General features: G+C 39.7%; 1 protein-coding gene across 1 annotated transcript in view; it reads right to left on the minus strand.

The window, feature by feature from the left end:
• Nucleotides 1-1749: 1749 nt before the first annotated feature.
• NPTN (neuroplastin) overlaps nucleotides 1750-18433 on the minus strand; it is a 45087-nt gene continuing 28403 nt past the window's right edge. Inside the window, exons 5-8 of the mRNA XM_053365411.1 lie at nucleotides 17054-17327; nucleotides 6617-6638; nucleotides 3885-3957; nucleotides 1750-2762 (exon numbers count right to left, since the gene is read on the minus strand). Of these exons, the coding sequence (XP_053221386.1) occupies nucleotides 3897-3957; nucleotides 6617-6638; nucleotides 17054-17327 (357 nt within the window). The 3' untranslated portion in view covers nucleotides 1750-2762; nucleotides 3885-3896. The remainder of the gene's footprint in view (nucleotides 2763-3884; nucleotides 3958-6616; nucleotides 6639-17053; nucleotides 17328-18433) is intronic.

The raw sequence follows: 18433 nt of genomic DNA on the forward strand, positions 1-18433 counted from the left end.
GAAAATTTCTCCCCACCTCCTTACATTGCTCTGTCTTGTCTAGTTCTCCCTCCCACCCTGATAATCTCCCTTCAGGCTCTCCCTCCCCACGAGGTCCCTCCACACCTGAAATCGCGCAAACCTTGAGGAAGTACAAATTGAAGGGCATATGGTACTTAGAATTCTTCAGCACTGGAACATGGAAGGGGGAAAAGCTAAGCGATCTTGCCGATTTTTTGCTATCTTTGCCTTTTGCTTCCTGTCACCCACTTTCCAAACCCGCCCCCGCGAAAGAATTATCCCCATCAAAGAAACATGAGAGATAATCAGTGGGATTACAGGCTTTAGAGAAAAGATTGATAAAAACCAATCGGTTAACATTCACTCAGTTTATATTGAATTTTAAGGGAAAGGGAAAGATGAAATATTTTAGAACTACCGTTTTGCAAATGGTCATGCAGCAGTTCCAAGGACACTGCCCAGAGGGATTATAGGGGTTTAAATAGAGAAATATACTTAAGTGAGACCCGCAATATGTTGTCATGTGTCCTGACCCCTAAAAGGAGTGCTCCTGTTGAGGGTTTTCACCAGCCTTGTAAGTCCACCAGAATAAAAGCTGCAAGGGGTTTAAAGCTGCTAAATTTATCCCTCCCTACTTTTCCATCAGTCATTTCCAGCTGACACTGAACAGTTCATGTCTCCTGGAGGCCACCAGTAAGTTCAGTTTTCACTGGACTATGTTTTTTCTTTCTGGCCCCTTTTGGGTTTCCCTTTTTAAAATGTTCTGTATTTCTCCATAGGTCAGGGTTCACCCAAGGATGCAAATACACCTTTCATTTTTCATTGGTCCTGTTTTGGCTCCAATGCTGTTGGCACAAAACCACAGTTCCAAGTGTTTACAGTCCTAAACAGCTTCAGCCCTATATACCTGAAGGAGGGTCTCCACCCGCATTGTTCAGCCCAGACACTGAATGAGGTCCCGCTCTGAGGGCCTTCTAGAAGTTCACCCACTGTGCAAAGTGAGATAACAGGGAACCAGGCAAAGGGCCTTCTCGGTAGTGGTGCCAGCCCTGTGGGATAAACTCCCATTGGATGTCAAGGAAATAAGTAACTATACAACCTTTATAAGACATCTAAAGACAGTCCTGTATGGAGAAGTCTTTAACGTTTAACATTTTATTATTATTTTTTATATGCTGGAAGCCACCCAGAGTGGCTGGGGCAACCCGGTCAGAAGGGGGGGATATGTATGTATGTATGTATAAATTTATTATTATTATTATTGATATTAATATTTCCACATGACAAACAGTACTGATGCATTAGATACTGTTGACAGCAATTTCTCAATTGTGGGTCTTTCCCTAACAGCTTGAGATAACAACAAAATACGGGTGCAGAAGACAAGAACTGCAACAAGATCACAGGCAGCTTCTGGGCAGTGATAGTCATATGGAACATGATAAGCAAGCCAATATGGTAAGTAGAGAGTTACTGTAGTAGTGCTCATAATAGGACCAAGTTCAAATCCCCACACAGCTGCAAAGTTCTTTGGTTGACCTTGGGCTGGTCACAGTCTCTCCGCCAACCTATCTCAAGGCTGAACGTGAAGAATGTGGGGAAAGAGAAGAGAGCAATTCGGCAATGCAACTGAATATCTGGATAGAGTTCTGGTAAAAAAGCTGCTTCATGTTTTCATGCTTAAAATTACTATTGGAAATATTGCAAACACTCGTGATGGATAACAGAAAAACAGCCTCAAAGTCAGGCTTTTTATCAGTGTTTTATTTTTAAAAACAGGTGAATCCACTTTTTTTATACACATCATTGCACTTCAACAAGTACACACATCACAAGTTCATGCATCTACAGGTATGCCACAATCTAAGAACCCTGTTATGTCTGTGACTCTACAATCAATCTTTAAATCAACATGAAAACTTAATGTCAAACGGAAACAAACCAGTTGCATAGAGTATCACCATGCTCTAACATTAGCATTTAAGCAAAGTAAATTATAAAATTCTGCCCGAATTGAATGTACAAGAAGAATGTGAACACATCAGTGCAAAAGGATGAGAAATTTACATGATTTAACAAAAAAAAATCACTTAAAAAGTAATCATAATATTTATAAACTAAAGATTTTTACTGCAGCTCATCACCACCAATCAAACTATTCCAGTTCTTGCAGTCTTTGATAATATAACCAAGCCTGTCTTTATAGATTAAGCCCTTAGAATAATTTATGTAACTTCTCTTAAGTACTGGACATAATTCACTTATCTCTCAGACATAGAATATAAGGAATGAATTCAGCATCTTAAAAATCAAACATTTACTGTAATTTGGTTTCCCCTCCCAAAAATATAAATATATACTGTATATATTTTAGGTTTTGCTGTACTTTTACAAAAGTTATCACTAGATGGCAGCAGTGCATCTTTGAGCTTTGCTAGTCTTAACAGCTACATTAAGTAAAAAATGCTGCATGCATGATTGGACTTTTTTACTTGTAATACTTAATAGTCTCAAAGAAAAGAAAGCAACAGTCACAGCACATCAAGCCAAAAATTGTTTACACCCTCTATACTGAAGCATTATTAAATGTGTTGGCTAGGTCATCCTTACTGGAGAGGCTAAATAAGGCATGCTTTAGACAGTCATTGTTGCTCACTTGAAAAGAAAAAAACATCAGAGATGGGACTGGAGTGTGAAAACCAACCATTTCAATTATCCAATTTAGCCGGTGATATTCCCTTCAGTCTCTCATTCTTAAAGCTCTGAAAAATGAGAACAGTTCAGTGGTTAACTACATCACAAATATGTCATCCAAAAAAGCACAGCAGAAAACATCTAAGGCCAAGCAAACTGAATTTATATCTGTTTTTAATGGTTCTTTTCCAGATGTTATCTAATCACCTAAACTACCAGAAAGGAATGTTATATAGTAAAAAATATGTTCAGAAAGCACTAGATAAAAATTCCAAACTGTTTGCAGAATTGCTAACATGTTAACTGCTAAATTGTATTACAAAAACACAGTATCACATGCATGACAAAAGTCTATTTGTTCACTGTTGTAATAATTGATTTCTCAAATTGTACGTTATGTGCCATGTAAAATAATATCACACAATTAGAGCAGGACGATAAAAACATTCAACCACAATGAAAGCTCAACAGAATAAAAAGGTCTCAAGAGCATGCCTGAAGCGTAAAGGGAATCGACTGCCCTGTCAAGAGTTCTATAGGCTCATGTAAAAGGAGGTGGTCCTTCAGATACTGTGGTCCCAAACCATTTAGGGCTTTGCAGGCAAGAGCCAACACTTGAATTAAGCCTGGTCACGAACTAGAAGCCAGATCAGCTGAAACAAAACTGCATTCTGGAGACACGCATGGCAGCCACATTTTGCAGCAGCTCACATTTCCAAATGCTTTTCAGAGGCAGGCTCACATAAAGCACATTACTGTGAACCAATCTGGGTGTGACCAGGGCATGTATAACAGTGTCCATATTTGTTTTATCTAGGAACAGCTGGCTCACCTGTTGAAGCTTTGCAAAAACCACTCCTGGCCATAGCCACCACTTGGCATCAAAGAGCAAAGCTAGGTCAAAAAGTACTCCCTGGTCTATGCACTCGCAGGGGAAGTACAACCCCCTTTCAGAAAATTGTTTCCAAAGCAACTTTTCTAGTTCTTCCCAACTTCTAAACCATTCTAAACAGTGCCTTTGCGCACTGATTTCAACCAGTGTGTTGAGACCTAACGCTGCAATAGATCGAGTTCCCTCTCTTGTCTAGTTAAGTTTGTCCTTCATTTCTTTACCTGGGGGTTAAAAAAGTCACAATACAATATATATAAATATATAGTTGACAGAACTCAGATTTTAGAGACAGGCTTACATTAGCATTATTTTAATTTGTGTTTCTCTGGCGTAGATTTTTGTCTTTATGGTTGTTTGTGGAGTTGGTTTTCCTAGGGGGGGAAAAAGGCATGGAATTAAACTTGTAAAAAATAAAGTCAGCATGAATAAACCTTTTTAAGATACTGAATGGAATGAAAACAGCACAAAAGAAAAACAGCATTTGTACAAAAGTTGCAAGAGTCTTATGGATAAAAAAGTAATCAGGTTCCGTAACAAGTCCCTTTATAGCAGTCAGGCAGCTGAATGAACAATTTAGACTTTTCACACAGCACATCAGTTTCTGGGTGATTAAGGGCAATAACTGGTTCAATTTGCATTTCCTTGCTTCTCAGCCTTTAAAAATTGGCCCAACCTTATATGTCAACGGGACGCGGGTGGCGCTGTGGGTAAAAGCCTCAGCGCCTAGGGCTTGCCGATCGAAAGGTCGGTGGTTCGAATCCCCGTGGCGGGGTGCGCTCCCGCTGCTCGGTCCCAGCGCCTGCCAACCTAGCAGTTCGAAAGCACCCCCAGGTGCAAGTAGATAAATAGGGACCGCTTACTGGCGGGAAGGTAAACGGCGTTTCCGTGTGCTGTGCTGGCTCGCCAGATGCAGCTTTGTCACGCTGGCCACGTGACTCGGAAGTGTCTCCGGACAGCGCTGGCCCCCGGCCTCTTGAGTGAGATGGGCGCACAACCCCAGAGTCTGTCAAGACTGGCCCGTACGGGCAGGGGTACCTTTACCTATATGTCAACACTATTTATTGATGGCGTCACCTTTGTATCCCTCCTGGCTATGTCAACTGTTAAGCCACCTGCAAAGGGGCTTGTCACTTTTATACTTTAACACAGGATTGCTCAACACCAGCAATTCTATTGTGTTGACCGCATAATCCATCTATTATGCTAATCTTTCCACATTAACTTAATAAACAAGTCTGTTAAATTATTATGGGATTTGTAAGGAAAATGTTGCCCTGGAATAGAGAAGTTATTTTCTAAGCAGGCTTTGCTCTTTGCAAATTAAAGAACATTAAGAACTGCCCTGATGGATCAGACTTAGTTGAGCATATTGCTTTTCCAGTGGCCATTCAGATTCCTTCGGGAAACCCAAACTTTGAAGACAACAACCCACCCTGTGCAAACTACCTATGAATCTGGAGATTATGCCTAGTACTGTAGCTATCAATAGATGCTACCTTAGTGGATCACCCTTTGAAAGCTATCAATAGTTAAAAGGAATTTGCTGTATTAATGGTGAAATTGCTGTATTCTTTTTTATAAACCTTCTTCCTCACTTCTCTAACTCAGCCAGTTAAAGATAAAAACAAAGTATTAGTGTTAGTTGAACAAGACAAGACCAACAACACGTAAAACAGCAAAAGCCACACTGAAATAAACCCAAACTCAGAAATCCAATCCTAGCATTTGTATACTGAAAAAGTTTTAACTGTTGCATGCTCTTAACTTTGAACTGCATATTCTATTTTTATATTGTTCTGTGATTAAGTTGTTGTGCTGGGAAATTTTGAACTATTTCTAACTCTGATATTGTATTTTATAGGATTGTGTTTTGATGTTTTGAAAACATTATGCAAGGAGCCTTGTGAGGGCAGTGTGTCCTGAAAGGTTTAGTAAAGGTGTATTAAATAAGCAGCAATGCCAACTCTCCAAAGATCAGTTCTTCTTTACTCTCTGAATTCAGCATCAATTTAGGCCACTGGCATTCCTATGATTTATTCCAAGGCCTAACGCAGTAATTTTTCAAACTGCGTTTTGAGCTCCCTGGGTTCCTTGGATGATTCAGGGGTTTCTGAATGGGAGGTACAATTGTGCCAGAGAAACTTCCTTGGAAGATAAGCTTGTTCATCATTACCAGTCCTCCTTCGCAATGTGAAGCCATGGAGTGCAAAATGCAAGCTCAGCTCACACAAGGCAGTGGCAAGGTCTAAAACACTTGCCCAAAGCTCTCCAAGACCCATGTGAATGCTGTTGATTAAATTTATATTTATTTAAAATATTTATACCCCACTCTGCATTACCCTAAATGAAAGTAATTCATAATTACATAAGAATACATACTGTGAAATAAACCAGCTAAACAAAAACAACATATAAAGCTACTAAAACAATACCAAAACACATCACTAACAGGCGTTTTAAAGTGCTTAGGTAAACAAAAGCACCTGAGCAATAAAACTGGGCCTCCTTGGGGGGATGGCATTTCCACAGTTAAAAAAGTCTTCCTTGTTGACATCTGTTTCACCTCTGACTGGGACAATTTAGCAGAGATCTTGGAATGGAGGCATTTTGATACAAGAGCAGAGGTTTCATCAGGTCCCTGGGCCCCAGATGCTTATGGCTCAAAAATTCAGCACTGCCAATTTTTAACTGAGCTTGAAAGTGAGCCTGTGGAGCCAGTGAAGCTCTTTTGAGACTGGGATGATATGGTCGAAACAAGGCATGCCAATCAAAAATAATTTTAATAATCAACATTCAATGATTTGTACCCCACTCATCTGACTGGGTTGCCCAATTCTAGAAGGTTCTGGAAGATGTATCTCTGTGTAACTGAAGCTTTTGTAACACCTTAAAAGGTAGTTCCACAAGTGATGCAGTGTCTTGGAACCATGGTAGACAGGTGATCATAGGATGGGTTCCCTGGAAGGTGGAAAAGTCTAAAAGTCATTGCCTCCCATATGAAAAATAAGCAGTCAGTTATGAAATACTTACATTGGCCCAGCTGGTTCATCATCTGCAGCAGGAATTCATTGTGATCCAGTGAAGGAAAGAGAGAAGGAAAGAAGAGTCTAGTTAAGAATCCATAGTAAACATTTACTGGGCCGCAAACAGTATTATCTACATACAGCATTTATTTAAAGGCCATTCCATTTGTATTGCAAAGATTCATGAAGTTATTTTTTCTGGCTTTGAGTTTAGATGACAAGTATGTTGTTCAAAATGATTTCAGTTAACACTTTTAATGCTCATCATGAAAAACTGCAACTGTAGTGGACAGATTGTTGCAATGTGGTCATACTCATCTTGTCCCCAAGTTCCAGTGGTTCAATCTTAACAAGATAGATGAGAAGACAAACCAACATTTCAGTTGTAAAATCCTGCTGTTTTGTTTCTAAAAATAAAGGTTTTCCCCCGCCTCTTAACTGTTGATGGACAAAACACAGGAAATCATATACCACCCTAGACCATCTTTCACACACTTTTGCCTGATCTCTTAATAAAATTAAGTTCCAGAAAGTGGAAGAGGCAATTTTGACTGATACTAAAAAGGCAGTCCTTCTGATAGCAGCAAACTTCTGTGATTCCATGTATAAATATGAAAAAAAAAGTTTCTGGCGAAACAGCATAAAGGTTACACTAGTATTACAGTTCACAGAGACTTCAGCTTGTGAGATGGGAGAGCCAGAAAGTTGTCCCATTTTTAAGGTATATTTTTTAGAAAATAGAAAAAAGTCAACCTGTGGCTTTTCACATAGGCTTCTTTATGATCAACTGAACATTTCATTGATGCTTTAAAATGATGCAGTACATTAAACAACAAAAAGGCATTTTTTGAACAAGGAAAATCCCAATCCATAAACTTGTGCAAAAACTTCTGTAGAACTTCTACGGATGACCATGTTTTCTGCATTTCATCATTTTTCCAAGCTAAAAAAAAAACTTTCTCTAAAATCTTTATTATTATTTTTTAAACTCAGCAGGATTCCACAAGGGGTCTTAGGGCACACAAAGCAGTTATGGAAACTACAGTCTTAACAGTGTTGGCAACCGCATGAGCACACACTAGGAGTAATGTTGATCAAAGCTGAACATTACTCCACCTGTACCTTCGAGGCAACGGATAGGCAAAGCCACCGCCAGCACAGTTATCAGAACAAAAATAAATAAATAAAACATTCAAAATAAAGAGAGCTAACCACAAACCAACAGCTTGACAGCCAAAATAACACACTAGCAACACACTAGTGTCCACAAAAGTCTGTTACTAACAGTAAACTATCAGAACAAGGTACAGAAAGAACTAGGACTAGTAAGGACAACCAGACATCAATGTGCTGTATATACAGTGGGGATATACAGAGACACATCAGGTATTGAAACATAAAGCACATTACAGCAAAACTAAGTCTCCCTTCAAAATGAACACCTTTCAATTCCCAAAAGATTTCAGAGGCACCCTAGGCTATAGACTCTACATTATAAACGGTAGATTTAAGAGCCATTTAGTAGAATCTGTGACACCTTGGTGAGAGTTCTTAGGTTTTTGTTTTTTAAAAAAGAAATGAGCAGGGTTAGTAGTACCACATTAAAGCAGTCATTCTACTCAAATCCTTGCTTTGGTCACGACAGCCTACAAAAAAGACGCTTGACGTTCTTTCCCCTATGCAGTTCTGAAAAAAAATGCAGGCTCCTGTCCTTCTCTTAATCATTCTGCAAGCTCTAATTTGTACCACCTGAAACATTGATCCTCAAGCATTCTGGGTGGTAAAAGACAGCTTGAAAGCAGAGGTTTTATTGAATAAGTTTAACCAAAAGGTTTTGCACTTTACAAAAGAAAGTCAGGTGAGTGCTCTGGCACTTATGCATTAGGTGCCTGCACTGTTCACATGCGACAATCCTATTGGACTGGCAGGACTTCCATCACCTCCGTGTCCAGTAAAGCATGGTTGTCAAGTGAAAACCTGAATACACCACTAGCTTGTGGGTCAGCCGCTTGAGCATTACAAAATCGGCCCCAGCACGGTACAATACGTGACAGACAAAAGGACCGAATCCTAGAGAAGTCGACCAATAAAAGGGAGGAACAGAACTACAGAAAAATGGTACAAATTAGAAAATGAAATTCAACAGCAAACTTAAACCCAAATTAGTTGTGAACGTGAATGAGTAAAACTAAGAAAAGTGTTAACATTATGAACTGTGCATTGTATAGACTGAAGCGGAGATTAAACAAACTCCAAAGCATGCAGATCTCTCACTTACCACCATTTTTAAAGGAATGATGCAATTGAAGGGGGGAAAAAAAGAAGTCATAGTAACTGACAAATAACAATACAACTCAAACAGCATGATCTAGTAATAATCTAATTTGCTAGTAGTTGAGCTGGTGGACACACAAGACAAGATGTGCCTCTGTATTCCAATCTGATGGGTGCAGGTCCAGAGTAATGTACCTTGCCCATTTTTTGGCCACTGATAAATATGCTTCCATCACGGAAGGTACTCTGCCAACTTCTTCATTAGATTTGTAAACTATAAAAACCAACTGCAGGCACAGGATACATGTGCATTTGAGAGAGATATTATATGCTCAGCAGTTCTTAAGGGTCATATTTCAAAAATTAAAAGCATGCATTGTGTAGCTTAGTGGTGGTGAAGGCATTGAACAGCATTCCTACCTGTCTGAAATTCTGACTTCTCATTTTACACTTTTGTGTATCTAAACATAATTACAGCAACTCTGAACTAGTTTGAAGAACAAAGGTATGTCCCCCCCTTTAAAGTCCCTTAAAATCCTCTGACGTAAGGCCCCAATAACTTCCTAGCTGCCACTTAAGAATATTTCTAAAAAGAAACATACACCAACTTTATCTATAGAATCTTACAGATACACCTACACACCCCTTGCAAACCTGTAAATTCAGATTTTTAAGAGAGATGTTTGTAGTTGCTTTGAGAAAATTATAGTTGAAGAGCAAGAAAAAAGTATAAAGATCAAAGTAATGGATAAAACGAAGTGCCTCTATTTTGTTCACCAGCATCTGTACCAGAGAAACAATACAAAATGTAAAAGTGAGAATCCACGCCAAGAAGCCAGAGCACACAATGCATTATCTTGTGGTTGTGTGATGGAACAGCACTACTCATTGACTCTCCCCATTGGAGGAGCTAGATATGCAGCAACTGCTGATGAACTATATATATATATTTACAGCTTTTGTACCCTGCTCTTAAGCCTAAAAGGCTCCCAAAGTGGCTTTCATACTATCATTTAAAACAAGACAGCCCTGGCCTGCAGGCTTCTACAAACAGCAATCCAAGGGCTAAAACTACTCCCTCATGTCTTCAAATAGCTGGCGGGTGGGTGGGTAAAAGAGGAGAAAAGTGATAGAAGCAGGAGAAAATGAACAAAAGGAATCACTCACTCCTTAATGGCACACACAGGCCTGTATATGCATTAACCACCATCCACCTTAATAGGAAGGGGGGCCGTGTTGAGAACCAACACCAGCAGAAGTTCATTCCTTCTGCAGTTGTGCTCCTGTCTGTATCCCAATTTTCACATAGTGCAGTCTGGATTTAGTGCAGCATAGTGCAGCAGATCCACCAGGAATGGGGATGGGGGACTTTAACCTCACTCCCTGCATGGGTAATCAGTAAAATTATATAGAGGGGAAAATATTGATGAAAAGACAGAGTACGTTAAGCTAAAATGAAAGCCCTAATTTTGTGGATGCTATGCTGAACCAAATTCTGAGCAAGGAACAGGCAGGTGCTTGGGGTAGGGGGTGGCAGCTGTAAAGAAGTACCCTGGAAACCATTAAGATATGAATTTGAAATGTTTGCTTCGATTAGCCATATTATTGGTTATTTTAAAAAAAAAATAAAGAAAATGTCTGGCATCCAAAATATATTTTGACTTTTGGACTATTTCCCCAGTTGCAAAGTTCTAGCATGAACAGTGACTGAAACATGCATAGAATTCAATCACATTACACATTTGTGGGTTGCACTTTCCCCCCACAAAAGTATGTTTCACATAAAAATTAGAACATGACAAATGTCCAAATTTTAAAATGCAATGATCCTATGCATGTATTGGCTGCTCAAGTGTACAAATTCCATATCAGATTTTTTTTCAAAGAGAGAAGCTACAGAAGGATAGTCCATAGACTTTTTAATTGAGATTAACTCCCTCCCTGCCCCCAGTTCCACAGCATTCTAACATATATGGGGGGGGGGTGGCATTTCAAGAGCAGCCAAGCTTGCTCCAGATTAACACCAAGCTCTACCTTCTACACTGAAGAGCAGAAATGCTTTCAACTCATTTTCCTGTTTGATTCCAAGAATCACACCCCTCAGCAACAACACTGGAAATAAAATGGAGTAAGCTTGAGAGCTTCCTACAGTAAGTACTCTAAGACTTAACACAGCTGAAAGTTTTAACATAAAATGAAACTGTTGAGAGATGCCATTAAAGGGCTTTTGAGAAACATTTTACAACAGCTTTTGAGTCATTTTTTTATCAGTATATTGAAATCCCTGAGATACATAAATGGCATTCAGTTGAAGAAGATATCCAAATACCAACCAGTGCAACCCATCTGAAAGAGAACGGAGGGACAAATCTCTAGAAGTGGCAACGTCTGGCCACAGTCAGTCTAAATAGATGTGAAATAGCACCTACCAGAACTAACAAGTTAGGGAAGGCAATTAACAAAGCTATGCTTTTGGGGCTGCTAGCATACTAGAACTCCTAGGCTGCAAGCAAAATTAGTTCCTATACTTTCATTCATGAAGTATAGCTACCTTTTGCTAGGGAGATTAGATGTGCACAGAAGTGAAGGATAGGAAGAAAAGGGGGGGAGAGAGAAGACAATTAAGTTTCCTTAATGTTACTATTTATAAACTAGGATCAAGGCAAAAAAAATTGAATATCAGAATGTAAGTAGGACAGTGGAATGAGACTGTTGCACATCCAGCGCAGAAGTACACACATGAATTTTTATTACACCAATTAGGTGTAATTAGGTGTAAGTTCACAAATTAGGAAAAATAATAATAAAAGCAGTTATCACAGCTTATTTAACAAAAGTATATGAAGAAAAAGGATTCCAAAGTAGAAACCATATGTTTGTCATGTGTATCTGGATAAAAATAAGGAGTCTTTATTTTTTTACTTACCCCCAAAACACATACTTTTAAAAATGGAATGTATGCCTATAAACTTATCCAATAAACAGCATTCCTTCCATTAAAATAATCATATTGGCATGTTGCACAACTCACTATGATTGAGCAATTATTACTGTGTTCTTGAGGAGGGGGGAATCACTATAAGAGGAAAATGCCACATGCCACCATGTAAGCAACCAAGGCTACATTCAGACAATGGCCATGTTTGGACAATAAAATCCTATCTTAATGAGACAGGATAGGCACAAGTTCCATGCACCCCTTGTGGGGAAATAAATTGGAAGCTGCAGTTAAAAACAGAGCTTCTCAGTTTGTCCAAACTGGGAACTATGCTTAATGGTTTTGAAGCAAGTCAGGATTTATGAGCCCACTTTAAAGCATGGCTTTATATCCTGGCTTGTCTGCAAGTCATAGTTTCTTAGTTTGGATTTATCAAGAAGCTATGGTTAAATGTGGCTTCCTGGCTTGTTTCCATGCTCATGTGTGAGTGCATGGAGCACGATCAAATCCTGGGCAATGTAATTATACATTTTAGCACTGCTTAAAACCCCTTTGCCCTGCCCCTCCCATCCTGAACGGAAAGAAAAGCAGCCAATAAAAAAGGCGCCAGTCATGTAATAATGATCTTCAGTCATGTAGGAAGCTGAGGAGGATCATATTATGAGAGGCAGTTGTATGTTTCAGTCACTTAGTAACACTGAATTTCCAAATGACAAGCATCTTGCTGCCTCTGTGACCAGCATATCACAGAGAACAACAGGCTGCAGGTTCTTCATGTTGGAGCTGCAGGCAAACAGCACAGATGTGGGGGTGCTTAGCTGTGCTTATCAAGGCTGGATTGGCAGATTTCTTTCTCAAATCCTGCCCCCAAAGCAGTAAATTCAATGATGCATCATCAGTAGAGCATAGAACAAGAGAAGAAGCCGAGAATGAATTTGTCACTGTGGAACATTGTACAATGCTCATTCACTACTGGGGGTGGGGGGGACTTCAACAAGCATAGCAGAAGGCCAAGTGCTTCATTTACTAATCTGCCAGGATACCAATTTCCACAGAGCATAATATACACCAGTGTCTATGGGGGGGAAACGTAAAAAAATAAGGGTGTGGTAAACAGAAACCACTGACTTAAGTGGATCAACTCGATGCAATTTTGTTACAGGGAACTGCTTACCCTTAAACACAGGAAACATTTGTTTTGTTTGTGGCATATATATCCCACCTTCTTCAACGAGCTCCAGGTGGCATACATAGTCTTCCCCCCCTCCCTATTTTATACATACGAAAGATTCATGCACCAATTAGGCATTCAAGTGCCAAGGTAAAGAATACTCAGCCACTTGTAAATTAGGACACCAATTGCAGCAGCATCACTCAGGCGGTAGCATCTCTCAATTGAATCTGAAGCTAGCATACCGCAGGTGAACTGCCACTGGAGGGGTAAAAGGAATATACTGATCCTGGCCTGATTCACAAAACCGTTATAAACAGTGTTATAATGAGTTGAAGAACATTTCTGACACAAGGTATGTAACTTCTTATTAGAAGTCATAAGGCACCAATATAAGAAAAAGGCAGAGGAAGAAACCTTTTGAGTACTCTAAAACTGGCTGTTCTAACTTTGTTGCTTTGGATTATGTCACTCTTTACAGTAGTATGTCAGATGTGCATGGAGACCTGATAATAGACTGGCCAGGCTAACAGGTTAACTACATGACATCAACCCAAGGGTTCTCTTCTCCCGTTGCAAATAGATGATTTTGGCCATCTTTGCACAGGCCAGTTAGCTCTGAAAAATGAAATTCTATGGTTGAAACTTTATTATTTTGGGAGGGGGAAAAAAGAAAAATGCTTGTGAAATCTCTAGCAGGAGTGAATCACCAAGCAAAGGCCTTCTTCTGAAGCAGTAACTGAAAGTCAAAGTCAGCATGAACATAGCGCAATTCAGTCAAGTAACAATGAAACATTATTCTTTTGCTGAGGGAGAAGCAAAGAGCATGATCACCAATTTATGTTTGGAGTGTGAAAGGATATAAACAACATACACCCTTAAGTGTTTTTCAGAAATCAGTAATATGTAGCTAGTGCAAACATGGTGAATGTTGGTATTGGTTTAATTGTATTTCAAGAAACCTCCCTTCATGCGATTATGCTGATGTGCAAACAAGATATTGCAGGTAAAATGGAAGTATCCATAGGCTAAGTAACTCTGGCAGTAATGGTAATGTTCTTGGTGGAAGTCAGACAATTGGTCCATCTACCTCAGTATTCTCTACACTGACTGACATCAACTTTCTAGGTTATCAGACGTGGTTCTCTCCCAGCCCTAACTAGAGGTGCCCAAGAATGTACCTGGGACCTTCTGCATGCAAAATAGATGCTCTACCACTGATCCTTCAAAGTTCATAAGCAAGAACCGATACTCATATGCAAGAGTATTTGTAACATGGAAAAAGCTTTGCCAATATGTTTCACTTTGCTCCATTCGTCAGAAAGTATATTCTTTGTTTACTTTCTATTATCATCCAAGGGGGTTGATACTGACATTCCTGTACAACAAATTACAAGGACATTTGGACACGAGGATGGACCTAGAATATTATGCAGAAATCAGCCCTAAAAGTGAAAAACATCACCTGTGGGAAGAGACAATATTATAAACTGTTCACATCACCTGTTACAAACGGATGAAATCAGAGGTTATATTAGAACTGGCCTGGTTAGGCTGTAATCCACAAACCAATTGAAATGGCATATGCACTTGATCCATTCGGTTAACTTAACCACCGGTGAGGAATGCAATGGATAACTCAGTTTACCTATCGGGCATGAGCCCACATCAGCAGACTATCCACAAGGATAATGATTCAAGCTCTCCTTTTGTTTTACTGACATTATCAATTATTGGGATTGCTAACTTGGCTTAAGGAAAGCTAGCTTCCCTTTTATTCCTCTCGTGAACCACTCTAAATTTGGATGGCTTTCCTCACAGCAACAGTTGAACAAACAAAAATATTCATGAAGCCAAAAGGAAAAGGCAGCCAACTCCTGACAGGTACGCAACATGAAACCTACTCCCGTTAATGAAAGGGGTAATGCAGATACTGGGATTTCTTCAAAGCATGCAGCCTTGATGTTTCAGAACTTCTATTAAGCTTAGAAGGAAGCATCAATTCCATAGCTAGGAAATATTGCTATGTCAAAATAAGGATTCCAACTGTGAGCTATTTGGCCAACAGCAACAGGATGCCATCCATATCAGGCAACAGCCCCACTTACCCGCTTTCCCTGAGTTCTCAAATAGCTGAGAACACAACAGGGAAACCCATGTTTTCACACACTTAATTCCTGGCACATGCATCTTTCTAAGAGTGCATTAAAATCAACCCACCACAGTGTTGGCAAATGCTTATAATCTGATCAAACAGTAACCAGCATCTTCTAAATAAGGCCATGCACAACCATTTTCATGCCAGACTGCAAGCTGCAGCCACCCAATCTGGCTCTAAACCTGCTTGGGTCTTGTTAAGAGGTGGTAAAAAGCTTTAGCATTAATCAAACACTTCCCTACAGAGAAGCCATTTGCAGAGGAAGCAGCAATCAAAATAACACAGCTTTCTCCTGCTCCTTGCCTTTGGCCAAGTGGGAAGGACTTGCACAAAGACACACTTTTCCACCTTAGTATGCCCGCGCACCCACCCACCCACACACAAGCAATCTTCTCAGAGCTGTTCTATAGCCATCCTGCAGTGTTAGCTCTACATAACCATAGACACACATGCCTAGTAATACCACTGCTAGTTGCACTTTGAAGAAGCAGAGCAAAAGGAAAAGAAAGGTAATATCTTTGGGCCTGCTTAAAGTTGCTTGTATACATCTGGGGCTAGTTTCCTCCAGTCTCAGAACATGCAGTCCACTTGAGCCAGCATGTCAGGGTCAGTCTTCCTGTGTGGCCACACAGACATTTTTGCAGCTGGGAGAAGCAAAATTTACACTGCAGGGTTTTACTCAAAAATGTTGACCTTTTTTCTACAAACTTACCCAAGAAGCTTCCCTTTGAGCACCAGACATGTTCCTCTTAAATAGGTGAATATTTTGACAAGTTAGCTGTGCAAAAACAGGACTATAGGACGGAATCCATTATGAGATCTTAGGCTGAAGCACTAGTTATGTCTACGATAGTAATAATGCTTTTTACCGTGTCTTATACACCCTAAGCAGGCCAGAATTATTACATTTTATAGGCAGCATTTTCCCCTATATATTTCCAGTAGCTATTTAAAAGCATTATACTGCCCACATGATTCCCAATATCACTCACCCCTGATGAGGCAATGAAAAGTTATCTTACACAAGACCCTCCAGCTGGTGTGTCCATCACTAGGTGTGCTTCCATAATGATATTTGGTTAATTTTTGTTTAATTTTGTTACAAAATATTTCTAGGGTGCCTTTCCTTTAAGGTTATACCTTTTTAAGGTGGATTACCATATGAAAAAAGCTGATTTTGGGGATTCAATTCTAAGTTCTTGGCTTGATGTTTATATATATATATATAAACCTAATTACAAATCTGGGTGTTTTAAAAATAAACAAAAATAAAGTGTGAATGAACAACAGTTCTCTCACTACAAATAGATGCAGGTGCTTTTAGGTAACCAGTCTTTACACTACACATGCAAAAGGTAGCCTTGTGAGCATATTTGATTAAACATCTGTTTTGTTAGAAGTATCCAAAATGTTGTTCTGCAAGACACCACAACGTTGAACTGAGGAAAGCAAGCTGCATTTGAGCAAAATCAACTAAGTAACTTCTAATGTTACCTTTAAAACCATTAATTGCCCTAGGATTATTTCAAGAGGCAACAAAAACCATTCCATGTAATATGAGCCCTCCCTCATTTCTTAGTACTGCCCAGCAGCTCGGCTAAGCAATGCTTCCAAAATGATCTCTGCTGAATACAATTTCAAGTTATCTCGACTACAAAGACACACGTAACCAAGCAGACTCCTTGTTCTGCAAACCACATTTTATGAAGTTGAAATTATGGCCCTATACTTAACCGATTATGAGGCAGAAGAGAGGCAAAGTTTATTATGTAGCCTGCAGCACTGTGGATTTCTGAACTACTGATTTATGAGGTTCCCACATTTTGAAAGGAAGTCTCCCTGAAGCAAAGAAGAGGGGGCTGGCTCCCCTAGGAAATACAGTTAGTTGAGAAAACACTCTTACCGTCAGGGACCTCATCAGGCCGCTTCCTCTTCTCATAAACCACAATGATAACAACAAGAATTATAATCTCCGCCAGAATCCCCAAGAAGGGCCACAGAGGAGCCAAGTGACTGCGAACACGCAAGATGGTTTCTTCAGCCTTCCAGCCAATCGAATTGGTTGCATTGCATTCATACACGCCAGGATCCTCATCAATCTGCAGGTTCACTATGACCAGTTCAGTGTAGTTCTCTTTATTGGTAATGAAGAAGCGGCCAGTAACGTTTTTGATGGGCTAATGAAAAGCAGTAAAAGAACAAAGGCCAAAACAATAATTGTTAGCAAGTGTTGTAGATAACTGGCTCATTTACTACACACACACATTTTTTAAACCATTCTTTGTGGTCTCTGCCATGCAAGCTTAACACCAGTCATATGGGAAGGAGTGAAGTATGACAGGCTTCTTACAGTAACAATTCAAGGATTTGACTGGCTTTCTTCTGAGTGTTTAAACGTATAGCAATGCCAAGGTTAGGCCCTATTACCACCACCTGCTGGCAACAGTGCAATCACATTTCAGTCACAACCTCTGAGACTTGTATCATTCATGCACTGCTATAAACTCTCCAACACAAAACCCCAGAGTCTCGTCTCAAAGGGGAGCCCCCACAGAGAAATCTGTAATGTCCAAACCACAAATCCTATGAAGGGAGAGACCCACTGTCTTTCACATACCTCAAACAATCCCATGAAATACGAGCAACTGATTCTTCCACTCCATAAAACTCACAATATCCAGTCACAATCCTCCTAGCCCGATACAAGCCACTCTGAAAAGCGCTATGCCCCATCAGAAATCTGTACAGATTAAATTGTCTCTGCCACTGTCTCAGTTTAAAAATTCAGAAATCCTCAAATGATGGACAAAAGGAAAATATCCTCCTACCTGTAGAATCAAACACCCACAGTCTGTGCCATTCACCTAATAGTCTCTTGAAACCAGCTTTTAACTTTCAAGGAGGACAATGGCAGCACAAGATCTGTGTCCCTGTGTCCCAAATTCTTCCTAGCCACCTAATCAGCCCTCTCATTCTCAAAGATGCCCACTCGAGCAGCGTTCAACAGAACCAAACCAGAATGCCCATTAACTGGCTTTCCCCTACCTTTTTGCAGCTTTGCGGTGAAAAATAGAATTTGTATCACAATAAAATAAAATTCCAGGCATGGGCAGTATGTTGATCAAGCAGGGTTTAGATCAGGCAGAATAAGATAAAGAAGACCATACTTGCAAAGGACAATGCCTAATTTGAGATGTAACATTAAAAAAAACCCCTACATATCAGAGAGGCTAGCTCTCATAATAATTAGTAGAACTGAGACCTGAAATAAATTACCTAGATT

This window comes from Podarcis raffonei, chromosome 14 (genome assembly GCF_027172205.1).
Source record: "Podarcis raffonei isolate rPodRaf1 chromosome 14, rPodRaf1.pri, whole genome shotgun sequence".
NCBI lineage: Eukaryota > Metazoa > Chordata > Lepidosauria > Squamata > Lacertidae > Podarcis > Podarcis raffonei.